At 61.7% G+C, this 27267-nt stretch overlaps 2 protein-coding genes across 2 annotated transcripts; one reads left to right on the forward strand and one right to left on the reverse strand.

The window, feature by feature from the left end:
- The first annotated feature begins 1638 nt into the window (after positions 1–1638).
- On the forward strand, positions 1639–12698 carry HCN2 (hyperpolarization activated cyclic nucleotide gated potassium and sodium channel 2). The gene is given in 10 exon segments (XM_039566202.1): positions 1639–2102; positions 7379–7802; positions 8520–8681; positions 9290–9508; positions 9676–9822; positions 10101–10341; positions 10491–10655; positions 10791–11155; positions 11157–11618; positions 11620–12698. Coding segments are annotated over 10 exon segments (2760 nt in total). The 5' UTR covers positions 1639–1653; the 3' UTR covers positions 11746–12698.
- A 626-nt stretch (positions 12699–13324) lies between these two features.
- Positions 13325–27251, reverse strand: POLRMT (RNA polymerase mitochondrial). The gene is made up of 21 exons (XM_039566331.1): positions 27175–27251; positions 26462–26557; positions 25531–26162; positions 25099–25229; positions 23872–24058; positions 23295–23444; positions 23003–23170; positions 22500–22670; positions 21810–22049; positions 20796–21575; positions 20383–20505; positions 18593–18715; positions 17542–17721; positions 17353–17439; positions 16961–17074; positions 16337–16386; positions 15968–16066; positions 15566–15638; positions 15025–15107; positions 14600–14679; positions 13325–14034 (listed from the first exon to the last, which is right to left on the reverse strand). Exons 1-21 carry the CDS (start codon positions 27230–27232, stop codon positions 13985–13987), a joined length of 3675 nt encoding a protein of 1224 aa, XP_039422265.1. The 5' UTR covers positions 27233–27251; the 3' UTR covers positions 13325–13984.
- Between the last annotated feature and the right edge of the window lie 16 nt (positions 27252–27267).

The following is a 27267-nucleotide window of genomic DNA, read 5'->3' on the forward strand; positions in this document are numbered from 1 at the left end:
CTGGAATGGGACAAGGGGGGAGCGTGGCTGTGGTGGCCACCCTGTGCCCAGAGAGGCGGTGGCAGGTCTGGTGGCAGTGCTGGCAGCCTGGTGCCGTGGTGCCTGGGTCTGTCCTGCCCGTGCCTCTGCCTTGCTGTGCCGTGTAAATGGGTTACACAAGGCTCTCACAGCCCCGGCCTTGTGCCATCCTAGTGAAAAATCAATGCGTGTCTTAATTTCCTTGATGAGGATTGTGGGTCCTGTCTGACCCTGCGCTGGGCCAGAGCACAAAGCAGCACTTGTGCCTTTTGTTTGGCTGGGGAGGGACAGGGGGACAACAGCCCTAGGAGCTGGGCAGGGGATGGAGTGGCATCGTGCTGCTCTCGGCTGGGTTGCAGCTGCCCTGGTGAGCTGTGCCACAGCTCTTCCACAGGCCCGGGGGCTGCCACATCGAGCCTTGGGCAGGGATGGCACAAACACCCCTGGTGTGGTGCCCCATTCTGTTCCAGAGAGAGAGAGAGGGTGCCACGGGGACCCTGCTCAGCCCCTGCTTCCCGACGCCTCGGGGTGAGCCCTGAGCTGCTGCCTTACTTCTTGGCTCCAGCACCTCCAGCCTCGCCTTCAGGTTAACCTGAGTCAGTGTCTCCATGGGCTGGGGGCAGCTGAGGGGCTGGTTTGGAGAACTGGGCTGCTCCTGGAGGCAGCCGTGCCAAGCCCGGGGCGCGACACTGCAGAACGCGGCCGCTCTGGTCCGCCAGCGCGACTTTTGGGGTGTCTCCTGCAGCGGGGCTCAGTGCAGGGTCCGCGGCTCTTGGTCCCCGCCCCGGTCACGGCGCTGGCTCGGCCGCGGCCGCGCTCCGGGTGCGCTTCTGTCCCGTGGCACCAGATGGTGCCACCGCCGCGGCCGCGCTGCCCACGCGGCTCCGTGACCCGACGGGTCTCGCCCAGAGCCGCGGGCTCGGGCTGGGGCGGCTCCGGCCCCGTGCGCGGCTGCCCAGGGGTGCTCGGGGCTCACCCGGGCTGCTCACTCCGGCGATCCCCGAGCCCTCGCAGTCCGGGGGAGCCGCAGCCGGACGATGCCGTTCCCGGGACAGAGGGCAGAAGGTGCCGGTCCCGATGCCCTGTTCCCAGAGCATCGGCCCCGCTGGCGGGTGTCCGGTATCCAGCTTCGGGTGCTGGCCCTGTCCTGGGGCGCCGGTCCGGGATCTCCATCCCCGGGTATACCTCGGGGAGTTCCTCCTGCCGCCAGCTCGGTTCAGAGGGGGCTGGAAGGGTGGGTCCCTGGGGAGGTGGGAGGGCAAAGCTCCCGCATCTGGCGAGGCGATGGGGTCCATCCCCGGCCCGGGGGTAGGCAGTGCTCCCTCCGCGGCGAGGCGGATGGGCTGGCGGCGGCAGAGCCCCGCGGGGAGAGCGGCCGGCCCCGCACCACACCACAGCGGGGACTGCGCAGCCGGAGTCCGCGGCCGTCGGGGCGGAAGGTGGATGGCCCATCCCGGTGGCCGGTCCCGGTAGCCGGTCCCACCGGCGAGGGCTGCGCCGGCGGGGGGAGCTGCGGAGCCGCCCGGCCCCCGGCCCAGCCCCGTCGCCCGCCCCCAGCCCGCCCCGGCCCGCCCCCGCCGCGGCGGCGGGCGCCACTCGGCCGCCGGTGGCCTCGGCGGCGGCAGCGGCGGCAGGATGCGGGCGGGCCGCGGCGCGGCGGGCGGGGAGGCAGCGGCCGAGGAGGAGGTGGCCGATGCGGCCAAGCGCGGCGGGGCGACGGCGACGGGGCGGGCGCGGGGCCGCGGCGGGAAGGGGTCCCCGAACGGCGAGTGCCGTCGCGGGGAACCGCCGCGCAGCCCCGGCCCGGAGCCGCCCCGCGAGCCCAAGGTCTCCTTCTCCTGCGGCGGTGGCGGCGCATCCCCCGGCGGGGCCAAGGCGGCCGAGGAGGGGGCGAGCGAAGATGCGGCCGAGGAGGTCCGCGGCAGCCAGGCCAGCTTCATGCAACGGCAGTTCGGGGCGATGCTCCAGCCCGGCGTCAACAAGTTCTCGCTGCGGATGTTCGGCTCGCAGAAGGCGGTGGAGCGGGAGCAGGAGCGCGTCAAGTCGGCGGGGGCCTGGATCATCCACCCCTACAGCGACTTCAGGTGCGGGGGTACCCGTGGGGTTCGGCCGCATCCCGCATCCCGCGGGGCCGGGCATCGGGCCGGGCCGGGGAGCGGGGCCGCCGGTGCGGCCGGGCCGAGGGCACCTTGAGCCGCCGCCGGGCGCGGGAGGGGACGAGCCAGGCATCCCCTTCCCCAGCGCAGCAGCCGCCGCTCCGGGGATGCCGGAAGCCCTCGCGGTGCCTGGGCAAGGGCATCTCCTCGTCCCCTTGTCCTTCCCGGGCCCTCGGCAGGTTCGGCCCGGCTTGGCGCTCCCAAGCCCCACGGGGCCTTGGCTCTGTCTCCGGAGCTCCCTGGGGTTCGGTGTCCTCCTCCCTGGGCAGAGCTGGGGCTGGGCAGGGGGACGTGCTTTGCCGCTGCCTGGCAGAGCGTCGTGAGGGCTCCCCCCCCCCAAAGGAGGCCTAATTCTGTCCCCGGGGTTCAGCCGATTTGAGGGGGATTCTTCTCACTCCTGAGAGGACCGGAGTTCCCAAGATCCAGCCTGTGTGTCTGCCAGGCAAGGAATGACAAACCCGGGAGAAACGCTCTGCAGCTCCATCTCCTTCCCACCCCCTGAGCCCTGGCGAGCTCCAGAGTGGCAAATGCTTCCCGAGTCGTGTGAAAGCTACCGGGAGGGATGGCTGCGCTCTCTGGGGCAGGCAGCGCGGCATCTTGCAGGGATGGGGAAGCTGAGACCCTGCTGGCGTTGCTGGTGAGCCAGGACTGGCAGGACCCTGGTCCAGGGACCTCAAAGGGGCTGGAGGAGCCTTTGACCAGGGGCTGGGGGGCCGAGGGGCTCAGCCCCAAGTCGTTGTGCTGCTGTACTGGTGAGAGTTTTGGGGTGGCTCAAGCGAGGGTTTGCTGGGTGCCTGAGTGGGGGATGCCCCTGAGATGGATCTCAGGTTCTGTTCACTGCTGACACTGACGGGTCCCCATGGCCTGGGGCTCCCTGAGGCAGGTGGAGGTGGCCATGGGCTCAGGGCAGGGACCAGCACCTTCCCCTCCTGCTTTCACCCTCGTGTGCTGCTGCTGGGCTGCTCTGGCATCTTCCAGAGGAGCAGTTGGAGGCCCTCGGCCTCCCCTCAGGGCTGACTTCCCGCACAGGGTTCTGAGCCCTTCCACCCTGGGAACCTGCTGTAGGAACCCAGTGGAGTCCCCTCCTCATCTCGCTGGCTGGGCACTGGGTTCTGCTGCAGAGCTGGGCTGAGAAGTGACCACACCACCCGGCCACCACCGGTCCCATAGCGGAGGGGGCTCCACTGTCCCTGCCGTGACAGAGCAGAGGTGGTGGTGCCAGGTGGACCCTGGGGGCTGCTGAGCTGGGGGACTTGGCCCCTCCTCACTACTTGTGCTCCTCCTCAGAGCCGTGGCGCCACTGGCAGAGCCCACAGTGCTGCCAAGAGCGGGGTTCTCCCTCCGGTGAGCCTGCAGTGGGCTTGAGGCCTTGGAGGATTCCCCAGAGTGCAGCAGCATCACTCCCTGGACTGTGCTTGCAGCGGGCAGGCGGGCGCTGGGGTGACCTTGGGGAGTCACCCTGGCTGTCCTGCCCTGCACAGGCTTCATCCTCCTGGAACTGCTATCGAGACTTGAAACCCATTGGGGCAGAGTGGCTGCCTGTGTTTTGATGCTGGAAGTGGCGTAGGAGAGTTCCCTGCCCAGTGGGGAGGAGCTGCAGGCAGAGCCATGGCATCCTCCAGCTCCACAACTGTGCACAGGAACAGGATCGGCCCACGCGAGGCCGGGCGTGAGGAACCCGCTCTGCCTGTGCGCGCTGGGGACATGAGTGCATCCGTCCCATATTGTCCTGCCTTAAAATAATCGAGAAAGCATTTATCCAGCAATGATAATGGAGCGTGACCTGGTCGTGTTTGCCCTGCAAAACCCATTTCCCATCTTAAGAGGGAATCATTACCCATCTGCATCTGTGACATCATTTCATAATCGGCATCATTTAGCAATCCTGGCTCCTCACAGCCATGGTGCTGCCATCGTTCACATGCAATTTAGGGCAGATTTGCTCCAGGAACCAAAGTTGCTATTTACATAAATATTGAATGACGAGGAAGCAATCAGGGCAGCTGGTGAGATCCTGAGCTGTGAATCTGATCAAAGAGACCTTGTAAGTGTGTGCTGGAGCAGGGCCACCTCCTTTTGGGTGCTGGGCAATGGTTGTCACTGGCTTTGCCCCTTCTGGTCTCTGGAGGAACAGCCAAGCCAGCGCCAACTCCTTCATTGCTTCTTTTGGGGTTTCTGCACCAGCCCTGGGGCATCACTTTGGGGGCTGCAGGAGCTGCAGCTGGTGGTTTGGAGGTGGTGGCAGTGCCCATCACCCTGTGACCACCAAGGGGCTGCCCAAGGGTTACTCTGGCCTTCCACAAGGCTGGGCTGGGACCGGGGTCGGAGCTGAGCGGGAGGTTCTGGCTGCTGCTGATTTTCTGTTGTGAGAGCCATTCCTGCACATGAATCAGGGGCAAAGATGCATCCAGAGCACATGTCCCTAGTGTTGCTTGGCCAGAGCCTTCCTCATCCAGGGTTAAATGCTTTTGGGGGCTTTCCCTCTGCCTGGATGCTGCCACCACAGGGGCTCCTGAGCAGAGGCACTGGGCTCGCCAGCTGCTGTTGCTCTCGACGTGTGAGGCAGCATTGCCGCTGGTCCCGGCGTTCCCATTCCCTGTGGTGAGGGTGTTGGGGAGCTGGGCCCCTCCCTCTGCAGCGTCAGGTGCTGAAAGCCGCTGCTCATGGGGAGGAAAGGCTGTGACCGACTTGGGGGACTGTGCAAGTTCAGGTCCTTGAGCAGTTTGCAAAGCCTTTATTCCCCCTTCCCCAGGGACCCCTGGGGTAAAAGGCTTTTCCAGGGGAGAGGGCACCAGTCATTCATCACAACTGGCTGTGCTGGGATCTGGGGTGCATTGGCCGCCACTGCTCAGCAGCTTGGCCAAACTTCTGCCATTGGCTCCACAACCCACTTCTCACAGCAACCTCGCTTTTAGGATATGGGTATTTAGTGCGAGTTTGCAAAGTGCCGATCCTGCCCCAATCCTGCACCAATCCCACACCGATCTTTCACTCATCCCGTGCTCTTCCTGCCCACCAGGCAGCCTGGTTTGCATCTGGGCCCCATCAGGGCCGAAGGGCTCAGACCTCAGGGGCAGAGGGGGGGTCTCAAGGAGCTCTGTCCAGCCGGGTGCCTGTCTGATGGGATCAGCACAGCCGGGAGTGGCTGGATCATCCCTGGCAACCCCTGGAACCCTGAGTGCTGCCAGTGGAGTCAAGCAGGGACCACCCTGACATACTGGGGGGCTATGCCCCCCACTAGGGCTTGGACCCTACTCTTACCTTGCCCAGGCCCTCAGACCAGCACCGCTGTGCCAGGCATTGGGCGGGTGATGGAGCGGGAAGGTGGCAGCTGCCGCTCGCAGGGGTTTGGGCATCTCCTGTCATCATTGCTGTCGTACAATTGGGTCAGAAGCGAGGGAGGGGTGTCGAGGATCCTGATTAATTTGTTTTCAGATATTTTTAGTAGCCTGGATTGGGTCTTTTTTCTATGCACATGAACCTTCCAAGGGAGAAAGCATTGGCATTGCACGCTGCTCCCTGGGGCCATTGCACAGGGTCAGTTGTGTGCAGTGGGGGATCAGGAGCAGTTTATCTTTCTCCACAGGCCAAATTCTGCCCTGGCTCAGCCCGACTGCAGAGGGATTGGAGCCAGAGGGGAGTTTTGCCCAGCTGGCATGGTTATTTAATCTTTGCTCTTCGCAGCTTTGCACGGCTAATGCCCCTGTGGGACCCACGCAGCGCAGCAGGGTCAGTCTGAGCAGGAGCTGCCAGGGGGTTTAGGGACAGATCCAGCCCCACAGTGGCTCTGCTGATTTCGGCATCCCTGGGAGGTTGTGCCGTGCGTGGGAGCCCGGGGGTCCAGCTGGGCCTGTTTGGTGCCAGCAGCTGGAGCTCGGTGTAGGGGTGCAGGGGGACCACGGTTCCTCTGCCGAGGGTACCCTGGGGACCGCCCTGGCGTGAAGTCATCGTTTTGCAGCAGTGACATCACTCACGGTTGCCATGGCAATGTCTCACATGAGGAAGGTGTCATTGGAGAAAGGTCAGGAGCTGGGATGTTCAGCTCCTTCTGGTCCTGCGCTATTCTGCGCAGTGGGGGGGGGACCTGGCCCATCACCCCTTCCTGTGTGCGTGGGGGTCTCCTCCTCGTCCCCCCCACCCCAGGGCACAGCGTGCCCGGGCCACAGCGTGGCCATGGCACCCCCCGCCCATCACCCTGCAGCTCCCAGGGTGGGCTGAGCGGAAATGCGTGGGCGAGGGTCCTGCGTGTCTGTGCACGTGGCACTGAGGAGGATTCCCCCCCACTCCCGCCCCCGGCCAGGGGAGGCAGGGCCGAGGTGGCCTCCGCGCCATCCTGCCGTGACAGAGCTGCTGCGACCTTGCAGATGCTCAGAAAGGTCATCGCTGGCCCGCGAGAGGGGGACGAGGAGAAAGGGGAGAAGGATGGCGTGAGGCAGGAGGGGCGGAGGAGCAGCGCAGCCCAGGCAGGGCCAGGGGCGGAGGCGGTCGCCCACCCCCCCCACCGCCCGCGCGTCTGGCCGGGGTTGCGGGCGCTGCCGCCGCCAGCTGCAGCCGTACGTGCTCCGCTGCACCGGAGCCGCGGCGGCTCCTTCCACCGCGCCCGCGTTGCGGGGCCGACGGGCAGACCCCGCCCTGGCACCCCCCAAACCGCGACCCCAGCCTGGCCCAGGGAAGCGCCGGGGCGAGGTGGCCCTGGCTATCCCCGGGGACTGTCCCCTGCCCTTGTGTCCCCAACTCTGGGAGCGCAGAAAGAGGGGGGCTTCTCTCAAGGCTCTCGGCTACTGACTCCACCCACGACCTTGAGCGCTGCCGGTCGTTTGGGGGTCCCCAGGCCACGGGATGTTCCTGGGCAGCTCGGCTGGAGTGTGTCCCCCTCCGGTGCTTGGTGCCATCGTTCTCCCCTCCCCCAGGACCTGCTGCCATGGGCCAAATCAGACGAGCAGAAGCCCTCAGCCTCATTCTCTGCCCCAGTCAGGGGCTCTGCTGGCTGCAGGATCACCCTGGGGGCAGTTTGGAGAGCAGGGAGCAGGATGTATTCTCTGGGGAAAGGAAGGGGTTCCTGTGGCTGAGGTGGCATTACACTGACACCTCACTGACACCAGCAGTGCAGGTCCCTTAGGGCAGGGCGTGGTGGCCGGGTCCCCTTGGCTTGGGGGGGACTCTGGGGCGCTGGTGACACCCCCCTCCATCTTCTCACTCCCCAGATTTTACTGGGACTTCACGATGCTGCTCTTCATGGTGGGCAACCTGATCATCATTCCCGTGGGCATCACCTTCTTCAAGGAGGAGACCACGGCCCCCTGGATCGTGTTCAATGTGGTCTCTGACACCTTCTTCCTGATGGACCTGGTGCTGAACTTCCGGACAGGGATTGTCATTGAGGACAACACAGAAATCATCCTGGACCCTGAGAAGATCAAGAAGAAGTACCTCAAGACCTGGTTTGTGGTAGACTTTGTCTCCTCCATCCCTGTGGACTATGTTTTCCTCATTGTGGAGAAGGGCATAGACTCGGAGGTCTATAAAACAGCCCGCGCCCTCCGCATCGTCCGATTCACCAAAATCCTCAGCCTCCTGCGGCTCCTCCGCCTCTCCCGGCTCATCCGCTACATCCACCAGTGGGAGGAGGTGAGGACCTGCTCTGGGACCCTCTGGCAGCAGCTGGATGGCTGGAGAGAAGGGGAGCTGGAGGGGCCCTGTGAGCACAGTGGTTCCCTGAAAAAACGGCAGGGTGGAGAGGATCTGTGGGGCTGTGTGTGGGTCCGGTGGGTGGCTGTGACCCTCCCTGGAGGGTTTGGAGAATCCCTGAACTGTGAAACAGCACCCACCATGGGTGCCAGCATGGCTGGAACACGCTGGCAACAATCCAGTGCAGCAGGACCCTGTCCCCCTGCTCAGCTCAGCGCTTCCTGCCTTGCTCCCCTCTGGCTCCCTGCCCTACCAGGAGCTCGGGGGGCACCAGGGAGGACAGCAGGACCCCTACCCCCCAGTGCAGGAGACAGTCCACCCTGCTTGGAGGGGACACGCTCAGCTTTGCTGTGTGGCTCTGATCAGTACCCTGCACCCAGTGCCCTGGGAGCTGCCCTGCTCCCTCCTCCGTGCCCACAGTATTTGTCTCTCCCTGATCCTCATCAAGGCTCGCAGCCATTAGTGCTTCCCGGGCGGCAGCGCGGCGGCACCCACCGGCTATAAATAGGCAGGTGGAGCACAGCCACCTCGGGGCCGGAGCCAGGCCAGCCACGGGAGCCTCTTCCAGCTAAGGCCATTCAGGTCGGTGCCCTGAGCAGGGCTGGGCAGTGGGGGACAGTCCCCATGCTCACCTCCTGCCATCCCACCCACCCGCAGATCTTCCACATGACCTACGACCTGGCCAGCGCGGTGATGAGGATCATCAACCTCATCGGGATGATGCTGCTTCTCTGCCACTGGGATGGCTGCCTCCAGTTCCTGGTGCCCATGCTGCAGGATTTCCCCCAGAACTGCTGGGTCTCCATCAACGGGATGGTGGTGAGTTCCCTCTGCCCCACACCGTGCTCCTGCCTGCTGCCCGGGGCATCCGTCCTCCATCCTCCAGCCCCAGGAGATGCCATCCTCTGTGGGCCAGGGCTGTGATGCCCCATGGTGCACAGAGCACCAGGCACCGGATGCTGCCACAGCCCTGGTGAGGTCTCACAGGACCTGGAGCAGTGGATTGATCTGGGTGGGAGGAATATGCTGACATGGGGCTCTTGGCCCCATCCCCTGCCGCCTTCTCCTGCTCATTAGCCACAAAGCTGCTATTAATAAATAATGGCCCCTGTTTCTAATTGCTCCCTCTCAGCCCTGCAGCCTCCTGCAAATGGCCCTTTTCCCCTGTCTGTCTCATCCTCTTCCATCAAATTTCCATCTGTGCTCTGTTCCTCCTGGCTTCCTCCTCTTCCTCCCCTGCCTGTCCCACCCTTCTCCTTCCCTGCCTACTTTGCCAGGGGAGTTTGAAAAGTTTGCTTTTCAACAAATTCCTATTGCTGGGAGAGAACTGGGACTGTGGCCAGGTGTGAGCCAGGGCGCTGGGCCCTCGAGTGATGCTCACACAAACTCACACACGTGTGCATGAGCTGTTGTCCCTGTCACTGCAGAACGACTCCTGGAGTGAGCTGTACTCCTTCGCCCTCTTCAAGTCCATGAGCCACATGCTCTGCATCGGCTACGGGAAGCAGGCGCCCGAGAGCATGACGGACATCTGGCTGACCATGCTGAGCATGATCGTGGGGGCCACCTGCTACGCCATGTTCATCGGCCACGCCACCGCCCTCATCCAGTCACTGGACTCCTCCCGGCGTCAGTACCAGGAGAAGGTAGGACTGGGCTGGATAGGGCCCACAGCTTTGTCCCCTCCTGGAGCTGCAGCCAGGTGGGGTGGGGGTTCCTGGTCAGGAGCAGGGGTGGGGCGATAGAGTGGGACCAGCCCCATGGAATGGGGATGTGGGTGGAGGGTCCCAGCTGACACCACGTCTCCCCACAGTACAAGCAGGTGGAGCAGTACATGTCCTTCCACAAGCTGCCCGCTGACTTCCGCCAGAAGATCCACGACTACTACGAGCATCGCTACCAGGGCAAGATGTTTGATGAGGACAGCATCCTGGGGGAGCTCAACGAGCCCCTGCGTGAGGTGAGGGCTGGAGAGCTGGGAGGAGGATGCTGCTGTGAGGATGGGAATTGCCCCCCTTGACAAGGGAAGGGATCCCCTGCTCCCTGCTGTGGGTACCACCAGCTCTTGCCATGCACATGCTTGGGGTCGAACACGTCTTGCTGCAGCTTTGCAGCTCTGCATGGGAGCGTGTCCAGGCACAATCTGTGTGCCAGAGTGTCCCTAAGACCGTCCGGGCTGGGGAGCATGTCCCTGGGGAAGCATGTCCCGGCTTCCTGGGCTCACCCACTTCCCCACAGGAAATCGTGAACTTCAACTGCCGCAAGCTGGTGGCCTCGATGCCGCTGTTTGCCAACGCTGACCCCAACTTCGTCACGGCGATGCTCACCAAGCTGAAGTTTGAGGTGTTCCAGCCGGGCGACTACATAATCCGGGAGGGCACCATCGGCAAGAAGATGTACTTCATCCAGCATGGGGTGGTCAGCATCCTCACCAAGGGCAACAAGGAGATGAAACTCTCTGATGGTTCCTACTTTGGGGGTGAGCACTGGCAGGACTGAACCTGGGTCCCCTCCCGGGGTCTGTGAGAGGCACTGGGAGACCTGTGGTTCTCACACCCTGCTCTCGGCCTGCCCTGTTCTGTCCATGATGGTGGTGTTCTCACCTTGGCCCTGGCGTTTTTCCCCCAGAGATCTGCTTGCTGACCCGTGGCCGGCGCACGGCCAGTGTCCGTGCGGATACCTACTGCCGCCTCTACTCACTCTCAGTGGACAACTTCAACGAGGTGCTGGAGGAGTACCCCATGATGAGACGGGCCTTTGAGACTGTGGCCATCGACCGTCTCGACCGCATCGGTAGGACACAGAGTGGGGCCTGGAGGGGGAGAGGGGGTGTCTTGGCGAAGGAGGCAGCTGTGGTTGGCATGGGAGCCCAGCATAGCCCCAGTACAGGGTCTCACAGTGCTTCCTCTCCCGGCCTTCTCTCTATAGGGAAGAAGAACTCGATCCTGCTCCACAAAGTGCAGCACGACCTCAACTCAGGTGTCTTCAACAATCAGGAGAACGAGATCATCCAGGAGATCGTCAAGTACGACCGGGAGATGGTGCAGCAGGCGGAGCTACAGCAGCACACGGCCATGTACAGCCCCGTCCAGCCCCAGGTCACCTCTGCCATTGCCACCCTCCAGCAAGCCGTCGCCATGAGCTTCTGCCCGCAGATGGCCAGCCCGCTGGTGGGCTCCATGGCGCTGGGCTCGCCCCGCATGATGCGCCGCTTGCAGTACGCCCAGGCCGTGCCCAGCCCCTTCGCCGTGTCCCCCGTCCTGCTGCAGCAGAGCCCCCCGCCGCAGCCGCAGCCCCCCCGTGCCCCACGCCAACCCCTCGCCCTCGCAGGACCCGGCGCAGCCCACGGCCCTGCCCGCCTCCACCAGCGCCTTCGCCGCGGCTGCGGCCAGCCCGCCATCCCAAAGCCCGCTGGCCAGCCGGACGTTCGCCTACGGAGGTGCCCCAGGGCCGCTGGGCTCCCAGCTGTCCCTCAGCCAGCAGCCAGCGCCCAGCTCGCCCCAGCGCCTGGCCGCCCACAAGAGCACACAGGCGCTGCACACCAGCAGCCTCAGCCAGGATTCGCGGCCCCTCTCGGCCTCGCAGCCCTCGCTGCCCCACGGGCTGGCGGGCGGCAGCACCCAGAGCCCCCCGGCCTCTGCCCGCGAGTCCAGCACCTCCATCGGTGGGGGCCCGGCCGCCGCCTCGCCGGGCCCTGGCCCTCCGGCCGGGCTGCGCGGCCAGGCACCCTCACGGGGGGCCACGGCCCACCCGGCGCCCACGGGCTCGGGGCTGGACACCGCCGCCCACCCTGCCGCAGGACTCGGCGGCGGCCCGCAAGGATTCGGCGTCCAGCACGCCCGACACGGACCCGGCCAAGTCCAGGCTGTCTTCCAACTTGTGACCTCCGCGCCAGGCACGGGGACACGCGCGCCGGGAGGGGCGGCGGCGGGGAGGCCCAGCTCACCTCGCGTCCGCCCTGCGCCGCCGGGTGAGGGCCACGGCCGCACCGCCGGCTGCCGCTCCCCGCCACGGCGCCAGCCCCGCTTCCCGGTCCCTCCTGCCACCCGCTGCAGAGCGGGGCAGCTGCGAGGGTGGGCCTGGGGCTGCTGTGCCCCCCTTCCCCCCCGCCACCGCGGGGTCACTGGGCTGAGCCCCCGGGTGTGTCGTCTCCGACCAAAGTCTGACCCTGTCGCCCACTCCCCGCGGCGAAGCCCCGCTGCCCCCCTGGTCTCCCCGGCTGCCCATAGAAGCCACAGCTGCATCCTCGCCATGACCAACTCTGTGTATGATAATCTATGACCTGAACACATCCCTGTGTGTGACCCGCAGGACACCTCCCCGGGGCTGTCGGCGCAGCCCCGGCGCCGCGCGTGTCCCTGCGCCCCTCCCACAGACCCAAGGCGAGGGGTGACGGTCCAGGACTGGAGGTAAGTTGGGAGGGGTCTGAGGGATGGTCGCCCTGAGGCTTGTAAGCACCCACGAACACACTGTTCCCCCACTCCGGGGCTGGGGGTGAGCACGGCCCCGTGTCCCCGTAGGCAGCGCTAGGACGGAGGCAGGCGCTGGAGCCCGAGCCCTGGGGCTGGGGAAGGCACCCACCGAGTGTACCAGGTGCCTGTGTGTGTGTTGCGTGTGCATGCGTGTGTGGGTGCGTGTGCAGGTGTGTGTGTGTGCACGTGTGCCTCGCTGCCTCGCACTCTGGAGCCTTCCACATTGAATGTACCGCGAGCGCGGGGCCCGTGCCAGCCCCGGCACCCTGCGGCCGAGCAGCCGGAGGGACAGGGCCCCACTCCAAGCGTCCACCTTCCCATTCAGCCCATCCTGTGCAATAAACGTCAGCAGCTGACAGAGCTACGCACGACTCCGGCTCTGCTTCTTCACCACCGTCCCTCCCCACCCTGCCTCCTGCTCCTTGTGCCCAGCCCCGGGAGCCGGAACACTGGGCACAGCCCCCGCTCGGGCTGTGGGATGCAGCTTTGTCCTTTGAAGAGCTGCCTCCCTTGCCAGGAAAGCCACAAGGTGAAAAGCCTCTGCCAGCAGCTTTTCACTCGCTCCAGCAGCAGCCAGGCAGAAGCTGGGTGCAGGCTGTGAGCCTGTGGTTATAGGGCACAGCCAAGAACTGGGCCAACCACAGCTCCAGTCACAAGGTGCCAACCATCTCCAGCACCAGCCCTGTGGAGAGGAGGGCTGGGAAGCCACAGTCCAGTGAAAATGGGAGACTCCTGGCTGGAAAAGCTGCAGCTGGCCCCTGTAAGAGTCCAGTTCCTGCTGTGGCTGCACTGGCACAATTCCATGTTTCTGCTACAAAAGCATTTTCAGAATGTGACACCCCTGTGAGTAACCAAAGCCCGACCAGTCAGCAGAACAGGGCCAGGCTGGGAGGCAGCAGTCCCACCTCCCTGTTCCCCTGGCAAGGTGAGAAAAGAGCCCAGGCACCCCACAAGCTTCGGGCAAAGACTTCAAGGAGGACACAGGTCCCATCTAGTATTTCAAAAACCATTTTATTTACAGTATTTACACGTTGACCCTCAAGTTAGTGGTTTTCCCTGCCTGAGCCCCAGTGAGCAGCAGCAAAACCCATCCCTGGAAATGAGAGTCAAGAGCTGCAGAGGCTGCGCTATGGAGAGTGGGGACAGTGCCCAGAGCTGGAGCAGGGCACAGAGCAGCACCTGCCCTGTGGCCGAGAGCAGGGCCGGGGCTCCTGCTGTGTCCAGGTCAGTTGCCTGCCCCTCCACGTCCAAGCCCTGCTGGTGGAGAGGGAAGGAGAGGGACAGCATCCCAGGACAGGCAAAGGATAGTGCTCACGGCACTGGGGTGAGGGCTGAGGGCTGAGGGGAGCCATCCTGTCTACTGTCACAGCCCTTTGCCCCCAGCCCAGAGATGCAGCCCTCCCTGGGGCTTCGTGCCCTCTCCCTATGCTGGACAGACAGTGACAGCAGCAGTGCAGAGCCCCTGTCCCCCACCAGCTGCTCCAGCAGAGTGTCCGTTTGCCCCAGCACCTCAGAGTGGAGCAGGGCTCTTGCCGGGCTGGAAGCTGCACCTCCTTCCCCATGAGATGTGGGACAGAAGAGCATCGTGGGCCAGTGCCCACCACAGCTGGAGGTCCAGAGGTATCCCAGGACCCTGTGGGCTGCTGGGGCTCAGCTGAAGAAATAGGTGGAATCCATAACCTGTTTCAGGTTGAATTCACCTGAGGGGAGTAAAGGAGAGGTCAGAGGAGAGGAGGGTGGGGATGGACAAGGGGAGAGAAGTGGCCTCAGGGTACAAAGGATCCCTGCCCCTGGACTGTGCTGCCCATGGAGCACTGAGCCACTCCACACAGAGGTCAGGCAGAGCCAGATGGCCTGGCAGACACAGGGCTGAGGGATTAGGAGGAGTTAAACTAATTGCCTTAATCCCATTGCATGTATATCATCTAGATCCTGGCAATTACCATGCCGAGTCCCTCACTCCCATCTCCAAGCAAATGTTCATGGTTGGAAACAGATGGGAGCGGAACAAGAGCAGGATGGGAAGAGCTGGGTCAGCCTGGGGAAATCCCAGGGACGCAGTGAGGATGGCAGGGACCACTCACAGGGATGCTACAGGGGAATGTGGACGTGCTGGACTGCTCTGCCCAGCACAGGAGGGGAAACCTGATCCTAGCAGACAGCTCTGGCTTTGTGTCTTTTGGTGGTTTTGGTGGCCACTCCATCTCATTCCCCTTGTCTCCAAAATGCTCCTGAGCTCTGCATGTTCCTGTCCCGTGCTCCTACCTGTCCTGGGGACATTTGACAGCTGCTCCATCAGTCTCTTCTGCCAATGGGCTATGGGCTCTGTGCTGGAGCTGGATGAACTAGAAGGAAGCAAATGAACACAGGGCATCTGGAACCAGGCACACCCTCCTCTGCTCCCCAGTGCAGCCCCTGACAACAGGATTCAGCTCTTCCAAAACAGACCATGCACCCCAGAGCAAGAGCAGGAGCCCAGCCTCAGCAGCCCAGGCCAAACCCTCCTCAGTTCTGCAGCAAGGGGGGGCAGAGCCCTTGGTTTTTACACAGCTGTTGAAGGTGACTTGGGTGTCAGGCAAGAAGGAAGGACAGCTTCCCCCCAGAGCAACCCCCATGCAGGTGACACAACCTGTGAGCACCTGGACATGACCTCTGGGAGGTGGGGGGGGAACCAACAGGGTCAGGAATACCTGCAGTACTTCTCCAGCATGAACTCAGACAGATCCTGCAGAATCTTCTCGCTGTGCAGAGCCACGAACTGCTGCCGACAGACCTGACCCAGGGAGACAACAGCGAGCTGCAGCTTAGCAGGTGTTTTCCCTCCTTCCCCCAGTCACAGGTCAGAGGTGGGGGGCAGGGGAAGCAGCAGGAGTGGGAAGGGGGGCTGCCAGACAAGGGTGAAGGGAATCAGCCTGGGGAGGCGTGAAGCAGAGGTCAACCCTCATTAGCACAAGGACGACCCAGGGCAGGGCAGGGCAGGGGCACCAGCTCTACCAGGGCTGTGTTTAGTGCCCATTTCCACAGATTCTCCCCCACATGCTCCCTGCAGAGTGGGAGGAGATGGGGCACCAGGAAATCAGCTGCAACCGCCAGCAAACATCCCAGGTTCACTTCACCCGGGTGAATCAATCAGCCTATGGAGAAAAGCCCAGGGGAGGAGAGGCCTGGCATGGGCCCAGAGCACAGATCAGCAAGATCTTGCTCACAAGGGAGCCAGGAGGACACTTTTACCTGGTTCATGACATCCACGGTGAGCGCGTGAGTCCAGTAGCAATCGTGGACTGAGACGAAGGTCAGGCCCTTCCTGGGAAGAGGCAAAGGTGCCATGAAGCAGTGCTGAGACCCTCTCTGAGCAATGGACCCACCCCACGTAGAACCTCTGGCTGGGACAGGAGCAGGGACCACATAAGGAGGGGGACTCCCTGCATGGCAGGTCTTCAGAGGGAGGTGGCCAGTCCCAGGATCTCCCTGTCCCTGCCCTGCCGCCTCCTCTTCCTTCTCTGCCAGGAACCCCAAATGCCCACCCACCAGGGACTCCTCAGTCCCATGTGATGCCTTGCCCCAGCAATGTTCTCCCAGAAGAGTCCTGAGCCAGGGAAGAGCCAGGTGAGAGCCCAGCTGCCCACTCCCTACCTGAGGCAGTGCAGTGCTGTGAGCATCATGTGTGTGGAGTCCAGAGAGTGGATGAAGTTGGGGGGAAAGGCGTTCTTCTGCTTCACAGTGTCAGGTTTCCTGCAGGATGAAGCAGGGCACAGAGGAGCTGGGGCATTTCAGGGCCAAAGATGACAGCACTGGCACAGAGGCAGTGCCACCCCAGCCTGGGGGTGAGGGGTCTGCCCTGGAGGGCCCCAATGCCCTGCTGCTCTGTCCAGCTTTCTGCAGCTCAGGGAGATAATGGGAGCTCTGGAACTCCTTGACAGCTTCCCTGATGGGAAGGCCTTGTCCCCAGAGCATAGGCTGGGGTCAGCAGGGGTGCAGTGCAGGCCATGGTTTTGTACTTACTGGCTGCTGTTGGAGTTTTTCACACTCAAGCGCTGCATGCCACAATTCAGCTGCGGGGAGAGAGGGGAGCAGCTGTCACCCTGCACTGCCAGGCAGCACGGGGGCTGGGCATTGCCCCACTCTTCCGGAGAGGGGCCTGTGCCTTTCCAGGGTGTCCCAGCACCATGGCAGCTGCCACTGCCCAGTGACACCTTGCCCAGCTCCCCTCCTGAGGGTGCAGGCAGGCATCTGAACCCCTTCGCCCTCGAAGGGTGAATTGGCCTGAGAAGGGCTGCTGGAGCCAGGCTGGGGGGCTGTGAGTCAGCACAGCAGCATGTGGGAGGCAACAGCAGCGAGACTGAGTCACAGGAGCCCTGAGGAGGCTCTCAGAGCAGGGAACGGCCCATGCCCCAGCTGCCTGAGTGGGACGGAGCCGCAGAGCTTCCTCACCAGCCCACCCACACACTCCAGGCTCTGCAGGGAGCCATGAGGCTGGAGGATGTGCCTGTGCACAGGAATCCTACCTGCTCTGCAGGCTCACCCACCGGTGATGCCAACCTGCTGGGCTCTAGCCCAGCTATCTTTTCCCTGCTCCCACCGTGGCACAGGGAGAGTGGGTCAGGAGACCTCATACTGGACACTCACCACAGTGGACCTGGAGCGATAGTAGGGCTGTATGATGGGGAGCCCCAGCGGTGTGACCCACTCCACCGTCCGGCCCGACTGGGCGATGAGCTTGGCGCTCTCTGTCAGCCAGTTCTTCAGAAGAGGGGAGGAAGCAGCTGGAGTTAGTGTGCAGCTGGGAGACCCCATCCCCTCCCAGCACAGGCCACCCTCACTCCTGCCACAGACTGTGACAGTCCAGCGCTTACTGGGGAGTTTGGCACAATCCCACACCTCTGGGCTGAGGCAGGAGGATCCTCTCTGGATCCAGGAGCCAGGAGAACCATCTCTCCCCATGGAGCACCCCCTTGTCTATGCATGAGTGGACCAGGGAAAGAAACTCACGTGGAAGTAAGGGGCAACAGGCTCCTTACCTGGATATTTCGAGTTGCTGAGAACATCTCCTTGATGCTGTTGAACACCTGCTTCACCAGGTAATGAGATGCTTCCCATAAGTACTCCTGGCACAGACCAGAGGCAGAGTGATGGGTCAGGCAAAGGGACAGCCAAAGACATAGAGGAAAGTGACAGGATCCAGGGAGGGGGACACACAGGAATGCTACCTCGGGGAACTCCTCGATCTCCTTGAGGCGTTTCTCTATCTGCAGGCGGCCGCCGTAGCGAGTGACCCCATACACCACCGTCATCACCGTCTGCTTCACCACCTTGCGGCTGATGAAGCCCTGCAGCACCTGGGCGATCTTCAGCCCCCGCTCAGCATCCTTCTTCCGAAACTCCTCCACCTGAGGAGAGCGCCCCTGAGTCAGTCTCAGCATGAGCCACGCTGGCTTGAGCACCTCTGTGGCTGGTGGCCTGTGGGACTGTCCCAGCCGTGCACTGCCTGGCCTGAGCTCCCATCAGAATCCCTGCAGCCCATTTTCACCACCCTGGATAACAGAAGGCACCTGCTGAAGGGATCCAGCATGGATAACTGTGCCTGCAGAGCCTTCCCTGCTGCCTTGGCACTGTCCCTTTGGCAGCTGGGTGGTGCCAGCTGGGACAAGGACACAGCCTGACTGTAGCTCAGAACTTGGGTTCTCCTGCCTCTGCCCCCCAGTGATACCTGAGCAAGCCCTGCGTCCCCATGAACTCTTCCTGCTCTCTGGTGTGGTGCTGCCTGGAGAAAACCTGCTGAGACCCAGACCGGAGAGCCAGGGTCCAATGGCAGCTGAGTGAGTCTGGCAGGGCTCAGCACTCTCCCAGTGGCAAATTTCACATCACGTCTCGCCAAAGAAACCAAAGACTTTGTAGCAGGACCAAGGTTGAATCTCTCCCCGCTCCCTCCTACTCAGCTCAAGAAAAATCTCATAACCCATGGGCCAGCCAGCTGTGACCAAGGGAGGAGGAGCACACTCTGCTCTCTTCCACTTCTCCAGCCTAGTTCTCCCAGGCTTCAGGAGAAGTGAGGACAGCAGAAATGTCAGGGGATTTCTCACAGCCACCTCCATAAGGACAGATTTCCAGTCAGATCCCACTCAGGGACAGAGGGTCCCTGTCTCTGACCAGCTCATCCCTCCACAGCTGTCTGCACACTCATGCTCACCTTTCACCTTGTGCACACCAAGAGGAAGAGGCAGGTCCAAAAGGACCCCGTGTGTCCCCACTGTGACTCACCTGCTGGGCCACTGCACTGTAGACATCCTGAGGGAGCCCACAGGGTACCAGGTTGACGGAGGCAGCGCCGCTGAGGTCCCGGCCAAGCGCTGCATAGTGCTGCAGCCCATTGCAGGAGCCATCCTGCAGAAAGAGCACGGGGGAAGCAAGGAGTTAGGGTGTGGACACAGCCCTGCTCATCCACCCCCTCCCCATGCACAGGTACTCTGGGCCCAGGTGGTCATTATTCCCCCCCCCCTTCAGAGCAGTGACCATCTCCCAGCAGTGACCATTTTCCTTCTGGCCAGGTTTCCTGCCTGCATCCACCCCTAACTACTGCGACCTGTGAGGTTTAAAATCAGAAACCTCACATCATCACCTCTGTGGGTTTCCAAAGACATCAGAGCTCTGTGAAAACACTGAAAACCAGAAAATTGGGAAAACATTGAATATGTCTGGGATGCTAAAAGCAGCCCCAAGAGCCAGCAGTTAGAACAACCTCAGCAGTGGGATCAGAGGCAGGAAAAGACAGGCCAAGCCAAAGATCCCTCAGGAAGCCCCAGCTGGCTCTGCAGCTCCAGCCAGCTGCACTGCCAGCGGATGAAAAGATCCCTCTGAGAGAAACCAGCTCCCACTCAGACTTCCCAAAGCTGCATCAGAGGCACAGTGAGCATCTGCCACAGCAGCTGCCCTTGCAGCCCTCCTGGAACCAAGAGCAGCTGGGGTGAGACAGGCAGGACCTGACTGAGGGTGCATGAAGATCCTGGTGCTCCCCAGACCGCACTGGCAGCAATGTTTGTCCCAGATGTGCTGCCTTTCCTGGCCCCCTGTGCTCAGGCTCTCCCTGCTCACAGGGAGCCACAGATACCCCAGGACTGTCAGGTCCCCTCAGACAGGGCCCCCTTTCTCCTGCACCCTCTCCCCAATCCCTGCAGTGCGGAAAGGCAGTGCCAGGACCTGATGGCTCCGTTAATTGAGCGCTGATGACTCAGGCAGAACAAGACTCGGGTACCCTCCAGAAGAAGTCCTTGCTGATATTTCATTAGCTGCACCCTCCACACACCCCCAGCTGCTCTCTTGACCTTTTGTTGTCATCAAAATATCAGTCCTGACTGTCTCATGCATATTCCAGACCATCGCTACTGGCAGAACAACTGCTGCCCTCCCCACTCAGTCACGGCCGCTTGATCTCATAAGAGAAAGGAGCAGCCACCCCTCACCCACAGCCACTATCAGCCACGTCCCCGTACAGCCAGGGAGGACAGGTGCCTTCAGGAAGCTGAGCAGCACCTGAGCAGGGACAGGGCACAAGGTGACAGGGCACTGAACATGGGGGGAAGCCACCTCTGTCCCTGTGCCCTTCCTCAGAGGTCCAGACCTCCCATATTGGCTCCTGCAGAGCTGCTTGGCTTCAGCCTTGGAGAAGGAGTGGAGCAAAGGCCCCCAAAGCACAGCTCTGAGCACTCCAGACAGCCAGGTGTTGTCATGCTGGGCCGGCTTCCAGTCCTGATCCTGTGGCTGCAGAAGGTGAGACTGGCCTGGCTCTCACCCTGCGGCAGCTGCCAGCAATCTCCCAGCTGGGCTCTGCTCGAGCCAAGGGAAGCAAGGCAGCCCTTGGCTGTACCGGCTCATGGATGGCTGCAGGCAGCAGCAAATCACCGGAGTTCTCATGCCAAGATGCCCAACACTGCATTCCCATTCCTAAGAAAACCCAGCCACGTGGAGCAGAGATTGCAGCGTTGGAGACCTGGATGCTCCTTTCCTGCCCCGCTGAGCCTCACACAGGCTGTGCGGATCCGCCACGTTCCCACCTGGTGAACCGGGAAGTGAGAGATGTAGGCTGCTGGATCTGGGGACCTCGAGGCTTTGGCGATTTCCATACAGCATGCCAAGGTTTGCCAGGGCTCATCGGTGTCCATCCACCACTTCCTGCCCTGGGAATGAGAAAGCACAGGCTGGTAGGAGCAGGCAGTGCTCTTGTGCCCCTCAAATCACAGGCAGGAGCCCCTGAGCACCTGGGATACGCTGGGCACAGCACCTCCTCCCACCATGCCTCCACTTCCCTAGTACTTCACCATATTTTCAGACAGGAATGTGTCACTTAGGAGTCTCTGCATTGCTTTGTTCCCTTTTTACCTCTCAAAAGTGTATCTTTCAAAATGTTTTTGTTTCAAAATCGATTGTGATTTCCATTTTATTTCACTTCCTAGAAGCTCCCACGTACCGTGAGTGGGTGGTCAGCTGAGTCCAGGATGTCCTCCATGATTTCATTGGCATACTCCAGCCGCTCCTGCAAGGCGTTCTTCTTCTTCAGCCCCGTCAGGTTGATGAGGTGGATCTTCAGCCAGTCAAGTCCCCTGGGCCCCAGTGGCCTTCCCTCTGCGAACAGCAGGATGGCCCGGGTGACATCGTTCCCCAGGTGGTTGAAATAGGGCGGGCATGGGTAAGTCCTGCCACGGAAGTCCATGTTGTGAGGGAACCAAAACACCTTGTCCCTGACATAGTTGGCGATGGAGAGCTTGTAGAGCGCATCCATCCGCAGGCTGTGCATCTCTGCAGTCTTCTTCTTGCACAGGAACAGCTCGTGCTTGAGGGACTTGCTCCAGGTTGAGGAATGGCCGGGAGCAGTGGGAGGCTTGGGAGCCTCAGAGAGGGGAGGTGGAATGTCCAGCTTCTCATCCCCTTTGTCGTTGAAGATGGAAATGATAATATCCAGCACCGGCTGGTTGATCTTCCAGGCGCAGTTGCCCAGTTGGTTCAGGGCATCCAGCACGGGGTGGAGGTTCACGAGGGGACACTGCTCCAGGAGCAGCTGGTGGTGGATGGTCTCATCCATGAAGCGCATCAGCTTGGTGTCGTTGAGGACAAAGGCGCCAAAACGGGGGGAGGTCCAGGGCAGCGGGGGGCACAGCATGGGCATGGCAGAGGAGTTGAAGGTCAGCGTGGTCTCTGCAGCGTTCGCCACAAGCTGGGAGAAGATGGGATGGGGCTTTACCAGCCCGACCTGGAGAGGAGAATCAGCAGTAGAGGATTAGGGCTGGAGTGTGGAAGAACCTGCAGTCAGTCAGCCATTCCATAAGCATCATGCCAAGTAAGGAGAGCACCCACACAGAACCAAGGGCTCCTCAAAGCATCCCTCAGCAGGAACAGCAGCAAGAACAGAAAAGGGCCTTGCAAGGGTCTGATTTTGAGGAAGGGGTATCCTGCACAGCCCCAAAGGCCCCAGGATGAGGCTCACCTGCCAGTTGCTGTAGAAGGAGTAGACGTGGTAGAGGACAGGAATAGGCCTGGACTCCAGGCGACGATTGAGGATGTTCCTGGGCACCTTGACTGACTTCACCAGGAGCTCCAGCATGTGCATGCCCAGGCGCATGAGGAGCACGCAGGGCCAGCTGCAGTTCTTCAAGTTAAGGGAGGGCCCAAAGCCTGCTTCTGCCACCAGCTTCTCCCAGTATTCCCGTGGCAAGTACTGTTTAGGCTGGGAGGTGGAAGGAAAAAATAGGGTCATCTGGAGAGGCCAGCCATGCTGTTCCCAGGGGGTTTGCTGGATGGGATCTATCTGCCTGAGATGTGGCTCTGAGAAGGACTCTCCTATCTTTGTGTCCCCATGAGGTCCTCCCTGACAGGAGTGTTCGGGGAGGGAGGGCTGGGGAGGCTGGGGTGAGCCCAACAATGAGAATGGGAACAGTGGCACTGCGAAGTCCTTCCTCTTGCCACATCCCAGTGCTGACACCCTGTTCCCACAGCATCCTGCCCCTCCTGCCCAGATTGCAGACCTGCCTGCCCCCATGTGCACTCAGCTCTGGGAACAACCTACTCACACGGTCCTTGACGTGCCCAGGGCAGTGGCCTGGGCCCCTTTCTCCCCTCCTGCCCTGCAAAGCCCAGAGCTTTCCTGCATGGGACACCTGGCTCCAAGGGCTCCTACCTGGCTGTCCTTTGCCAGCAGCTGGATGTACTTCTCATAGATCTCCTGCACCTTCTCCAGCTGGCAGCTGCGCAGCTTCCTCTGGATGATGTACCTGTCATAGACCTTGGAGCCCAGTTCTCTGGCCAGGATTGCCAGGGACTCACCTTGTGGAGACAGATCATTGAGGACCTGGGAAAGGGGAAGGCAAAGAGGGTCTTAAGAAGGAGGAATAGAGAGACACAGCAGAGAGACAAAGCGGGAGTTAAATCTGCTGTGCAGGGAGCACAGGAAGATGCTGATTTCCATGATGCTGAACAGATGGTGAGAAAAGAAACACAACCAGGACAGAGCAGGATTTCTCTGGCTGCTCTGCACAGGGAGCACACAGCCTGCACCTAATAACCTGGTAAAACTCTCAGGAAGCTCCAACCCTGCTGGCTCAAGTGGGACATTAGTGCTCTGTGACTGCCCCATGGTTGATGGTCCAGCCCCACTCCTGTGAGGGCAGGGCAGGCTCTTACCTGCAGCATGATGTCCACATACTCCTCATCTGGCAGCAGGCACAGGTAGGGGTAGAGGACGCTGTACTTGGACAGCTTCTTGGGCCTGGCCATGCTGCGCTTGGAATTCTGCAGGGCCTGGAGGATGGCATTGTGCCACTGGGAGCGGAGGGTAGCCAGCAGCTCACGCTGCATGGAAAAGGAAGGAAGAGAGCTGGTCAGCATGAGCTGCCCCCTCTTTAGCTCACGGAGCCCCAGCTCTCACCCACAGGTCCTGAGGGCTGCAATGGCCCCCCTGCCCCCAGAGCTTTACCGCTTTGACAGCCTGCGGGGTCAGGGGCTTGGCTGCCTCCACTGACTCAATGGTTATGGTGTTCTTCAGCTCCATCTCCAGCTGCTGCTGGAAGCACTCCTGCAACTCCTTCACAGAGAAATCCAGCTTGGGGTACGACACCATCGTCTCCTGCAATGAGAGAGAGGCAGTCAGTGCCCAAAGTGGGAGGAAGAGAAGCCGTGCTCAATCTCCCAGCTTCCCTGCAAGAGGCTTGTGGTACAAGTCTGGGCTGAAAGCATCTTGCTGGGACTTCTGGGTCCAGAGCTCTCTGGCAGGCAAACCCCAGAGGCTGCTCTGCTCCTGTGTTGTGGCCAAGCACCTCCCCAAGCACTCCCTCCAGTGCATGGAGGCCATCTCCAGCCCCCTGCAGCCCTCTGCTTTGATGTTCCTCTGTAAGGCTGTTGGTAACATCATTCATTTGATGATTTGTGTGGGATATTGAGCAGAGATCAGGCTAAAAGGTTCTTCCCCTTCAGCCCTCCCCTGGGCTGTAGCTGAGAACACCTGTGAAGACCACCTGGTCAGCTTCAACACCTCCCTGAGTGCTGTGGCTTACTCTGGAATAGAAGTCCTGGAGCAGAGAAGACTTGCAGATCTGGGGGCTGGGTGGAGGAGGCAGCTGGTAGCTGGGCTGCACAGTCCTAACGGCCCACAGCACCATCTCCTTCTCATCTGCCTCAAACAGGCACTTTTGGAAGAGCTCATCCACGTGGAAGCCATTGCTGTTCAGATGCTGCAGGTATCTGAGGAGGGGCAGACAGAACAGGCTCGATCTTCCCCAAGGGCCTGAGCATGTTGTACAGAAGCTGCTGGAGCAGGAGCTGCCTCAGCACAGCCTGTCCCACAAGGTCACCCGCCTCAGGTTACAGGGATCAGGTGTCCATCCCTCTGCCCACACGGCTGCGGAGCTGCCTGGGCAGAGAGGCCAAGCTCTGGCCACTGCGGGACCAAGCTGCCCACAGGCAGCCCCACAGCCTGTGCTTCACTGACACAGCTCCCACACCATCCAGGACAGTCATTGCCAGCCCACTCGGAGTCAGCTGACTGAAGACTGAATTCCCTTGAAGGCATCTAGAACTTGTTGGCAGCCAAAGGATGGAGAGGCCAGTGATAAATCCCTAAGGTTCAGTAGTAGTGCTTCAGAAGCTTTCTCCATCCTCTGGAGAGGAGGATGTGCCTCCAGCCCCAGGCACTGCCCCTAGGCCCAGCCTGTGGGAACTTACAGGGCTCCTTCAGCTCCCCGCTTCAGTCCCTGCACTGACACTTTCCAGTCCATTATGCTCCATGAAATCCACCTGAACCTCCTGACCACACTCCTCTGAAGAGCCCTGCAGGAATCAGCTATGTGACTGAGCCCGCCAAAAAGGGCAAACTCCACAGAAGTGCCATAAAAACAGAGGAGCCAAGCCATTCCCAGCAGGCAGCAATGGAGAAGCCAGAGGAGCGAGATGCCTGTGACAGGTGAAGAACCAAGGAGTCCCTGACTGGAGAGGGGCTCTCCCAGCTCAGCTATGGGGGGAGCAGTGCCTGTTCTCACTTCCCACATCTCCTCTCCCTGCACGATCTCAGACAAACTCCCCAGCAGCTGGGAGTGGCAGGGAGGGTGCTGTGGGAGCTGTGCCCACCCCAAAATCTGGCCATGAGAAGTGGGTCAGAGCATCCAAGTGGGCACACAGCAGGGGCAGCTCTTCCTGACCTCGACCTGCTGCATCTCCCAGTTCTCCAAGCACAGGATGTGGAGCTGCTGCTCCCAAGGCTCAGCAGCACCTGAGGCAGGCGTTACCTCCAGATGGCTTTGGGAGGCGACTGGTTCCGGCCCATGCACTCCAGGGCCACCGCGTAAGAGTCCAAGTTGGGCCGGAGGCCGGCGGGCTCCAGCATGGAAAACAATCGGTCAATGCGATTCAAGCAGCCCTGCAGGTGAGAAGGGAAGGAGGCTGTGCACACTGCCACCAGCAGCCCCAAAATCACAGCTCCACACCCCTCTGCTCCTGTTCAGATTTAGGCATGTCTACCCCGCCCCTTCCCCATTCCCTTCTTCCCCTCAAAGCCACCTCACACAGATGTGTGGCCTCATGCCAGCTCCGTCCCCCCCGGCTGAAACACAGCTTGAACACGTGCTGAAGGCAGGTGTGACACCCACAGGTAAAACCAGCTGGAGGCTCTTCCTCACGAGCCAGCCCCTCTCCCACCCGGAGCACCCACGGCTCGGTACCTTCCTGGCCCAGATGCGCATCACAGTGTTGTAGGCACCAACGTCCAGCACCTTCCTCTTCACGGGAGAGCTGTGGCACAGCAGGAGGTACTGCTCGGCCTGCTCCGGCTGCTGCAGGAACAGGAAGCACTCCAGGTTGGACTGGATGGTCTGCTGCAGGACCTGTTGGTTACTGTTGTCCCTTGGCATCCTCTGAGGCCTCTTCAGCTGCGCACCTTCCTTCGCTTCCACTACCCTGGGCTTGCTGTGGGGGCCACCAGAGCTCTGGCTCCAGGCAGCGGCTGCTTTCGTCATTGGGATCTTTGGGCTGTTCATGATTTTTGCTTTGGCTCTGGCCTCTGCCTCAACCTCTAGCTTGACCTGGCCCTCCAGAGCCAGCTGGGAGGCAGCACTGGGCAATTTTTGCTCCACCTTCAGCTGTCGGATGTACATCTCCTTCTGCAACTTTTTGGCCCAGGTGCTGGACTGGGCCAGGCCATCATCCCGTGCCCTGGGAATGGGGGGCTTCTCCTTGCGGCTAGGAGCCACAGCCTCCTGGTACTTGTCATTGTCCAGTGGGGCCAGTTCCACTTTGTTGACCACCACCTCCGGGACGCTACTGCCTTGGAGCTGCTTTGCTCGAGCTTTGAGCACTAGTGGGAAACAGAAAAAGGTGATGGGAGACAAGGCACAGCAGAAGGCTCTGTCCTGTCCTCACTCTGGAAGTACCAGGATCATGGTCAGAAAAAAAAGGTTCACACAAGAACTTCATCCCTCCTTGCCCAGCCCCGCTCCCAGACAGAGATACCAGCCACTGTCTCTCTGAGATCTACCTGCAAGCTGGGGCCCACCCCAGCATCCCAGGAACCCAGCAGTGTCACTGCCAGAGAAAAAGCAACAGCTCAGGCTGGTCTGACTGCTGTCTTCTCACTGCAGCTCTCCCAGCACTCACCTTCCAGCAGCTCTGTCCTCTCACAGGTGCCATTTCTGTTTGCCTTCTCCTTGGTACTGGCAGAGGAGTAGCTCCTGGTGATTCTCCACGGGATCACTGCCACGGAAGAACGCAAAGATATGGGGATCAGAGAAAGCTTCGCTCCCTCGAGCACTTCCTGACCCCCACTCTGCCCCACAGCCCCAGCTGGACACAGTGGGGACAGATCGAGCGAGGGACGCTTCTCAGCTCAGCTGCTCCAGCAGCAGCACAGGAGGGCAGGAGGAACAGGGACACGCCTCACCCCCTGGATCCATAGACTCAGAAGCACCATGACCCCAGGGACACCACAAACCCCCGCGCTGTGAAGGGGGTGGCAGCACCCCAGAACCCCCAGAGCAGGCGGGCACTATCCCAGGGCCGGCACGGGACCCGGAGCGCCCCTGTCAGCCCTCTGGGGAGTAACAATATGCCAGCACTTCCACAGTACCGACTCCATCCGTGGGGTGCTCACGACGCAAAAAAAGACCCTTCCAGCCTCCAGGTGTGTCCCAGAGAATGCTCAGAATCGTGGGACGTCCCGGGCCAGCTCCGTCCCCACACTCGGGGCGTGTCCTGGTCTCCTCGTATCCCCGCCCGTCCCTCCATGCCCCCCCTGGTGCCTCCGTGGCGCCACGGTCCCTGCGTGTCCCGCCGGTGCCTCCGCGTCCGCCCCGGTCCCCGTTCCCGCTCACCGGGCCCCCTCAGCCCGCCCGGGCCCCTCAGCACCGCCCGCAGCCGCAGCAGCGACATCCCCGGCCCACGCGCGCCGCGCGGCACCGCGCACG

This window comes from Corvus cornix, chromosome 28 (genome assembly GCF_000738735.6).
Source record: "Corvus cornix cornix isolate S_Up_H32 chromosome 28, ASM73873v5, whole genome shotgun sequence".
NCBI lineage: Eukaryota > Metazoa > Chordata > Aves > Passeriformes > Corvidae > Corvus > Corvus cornix.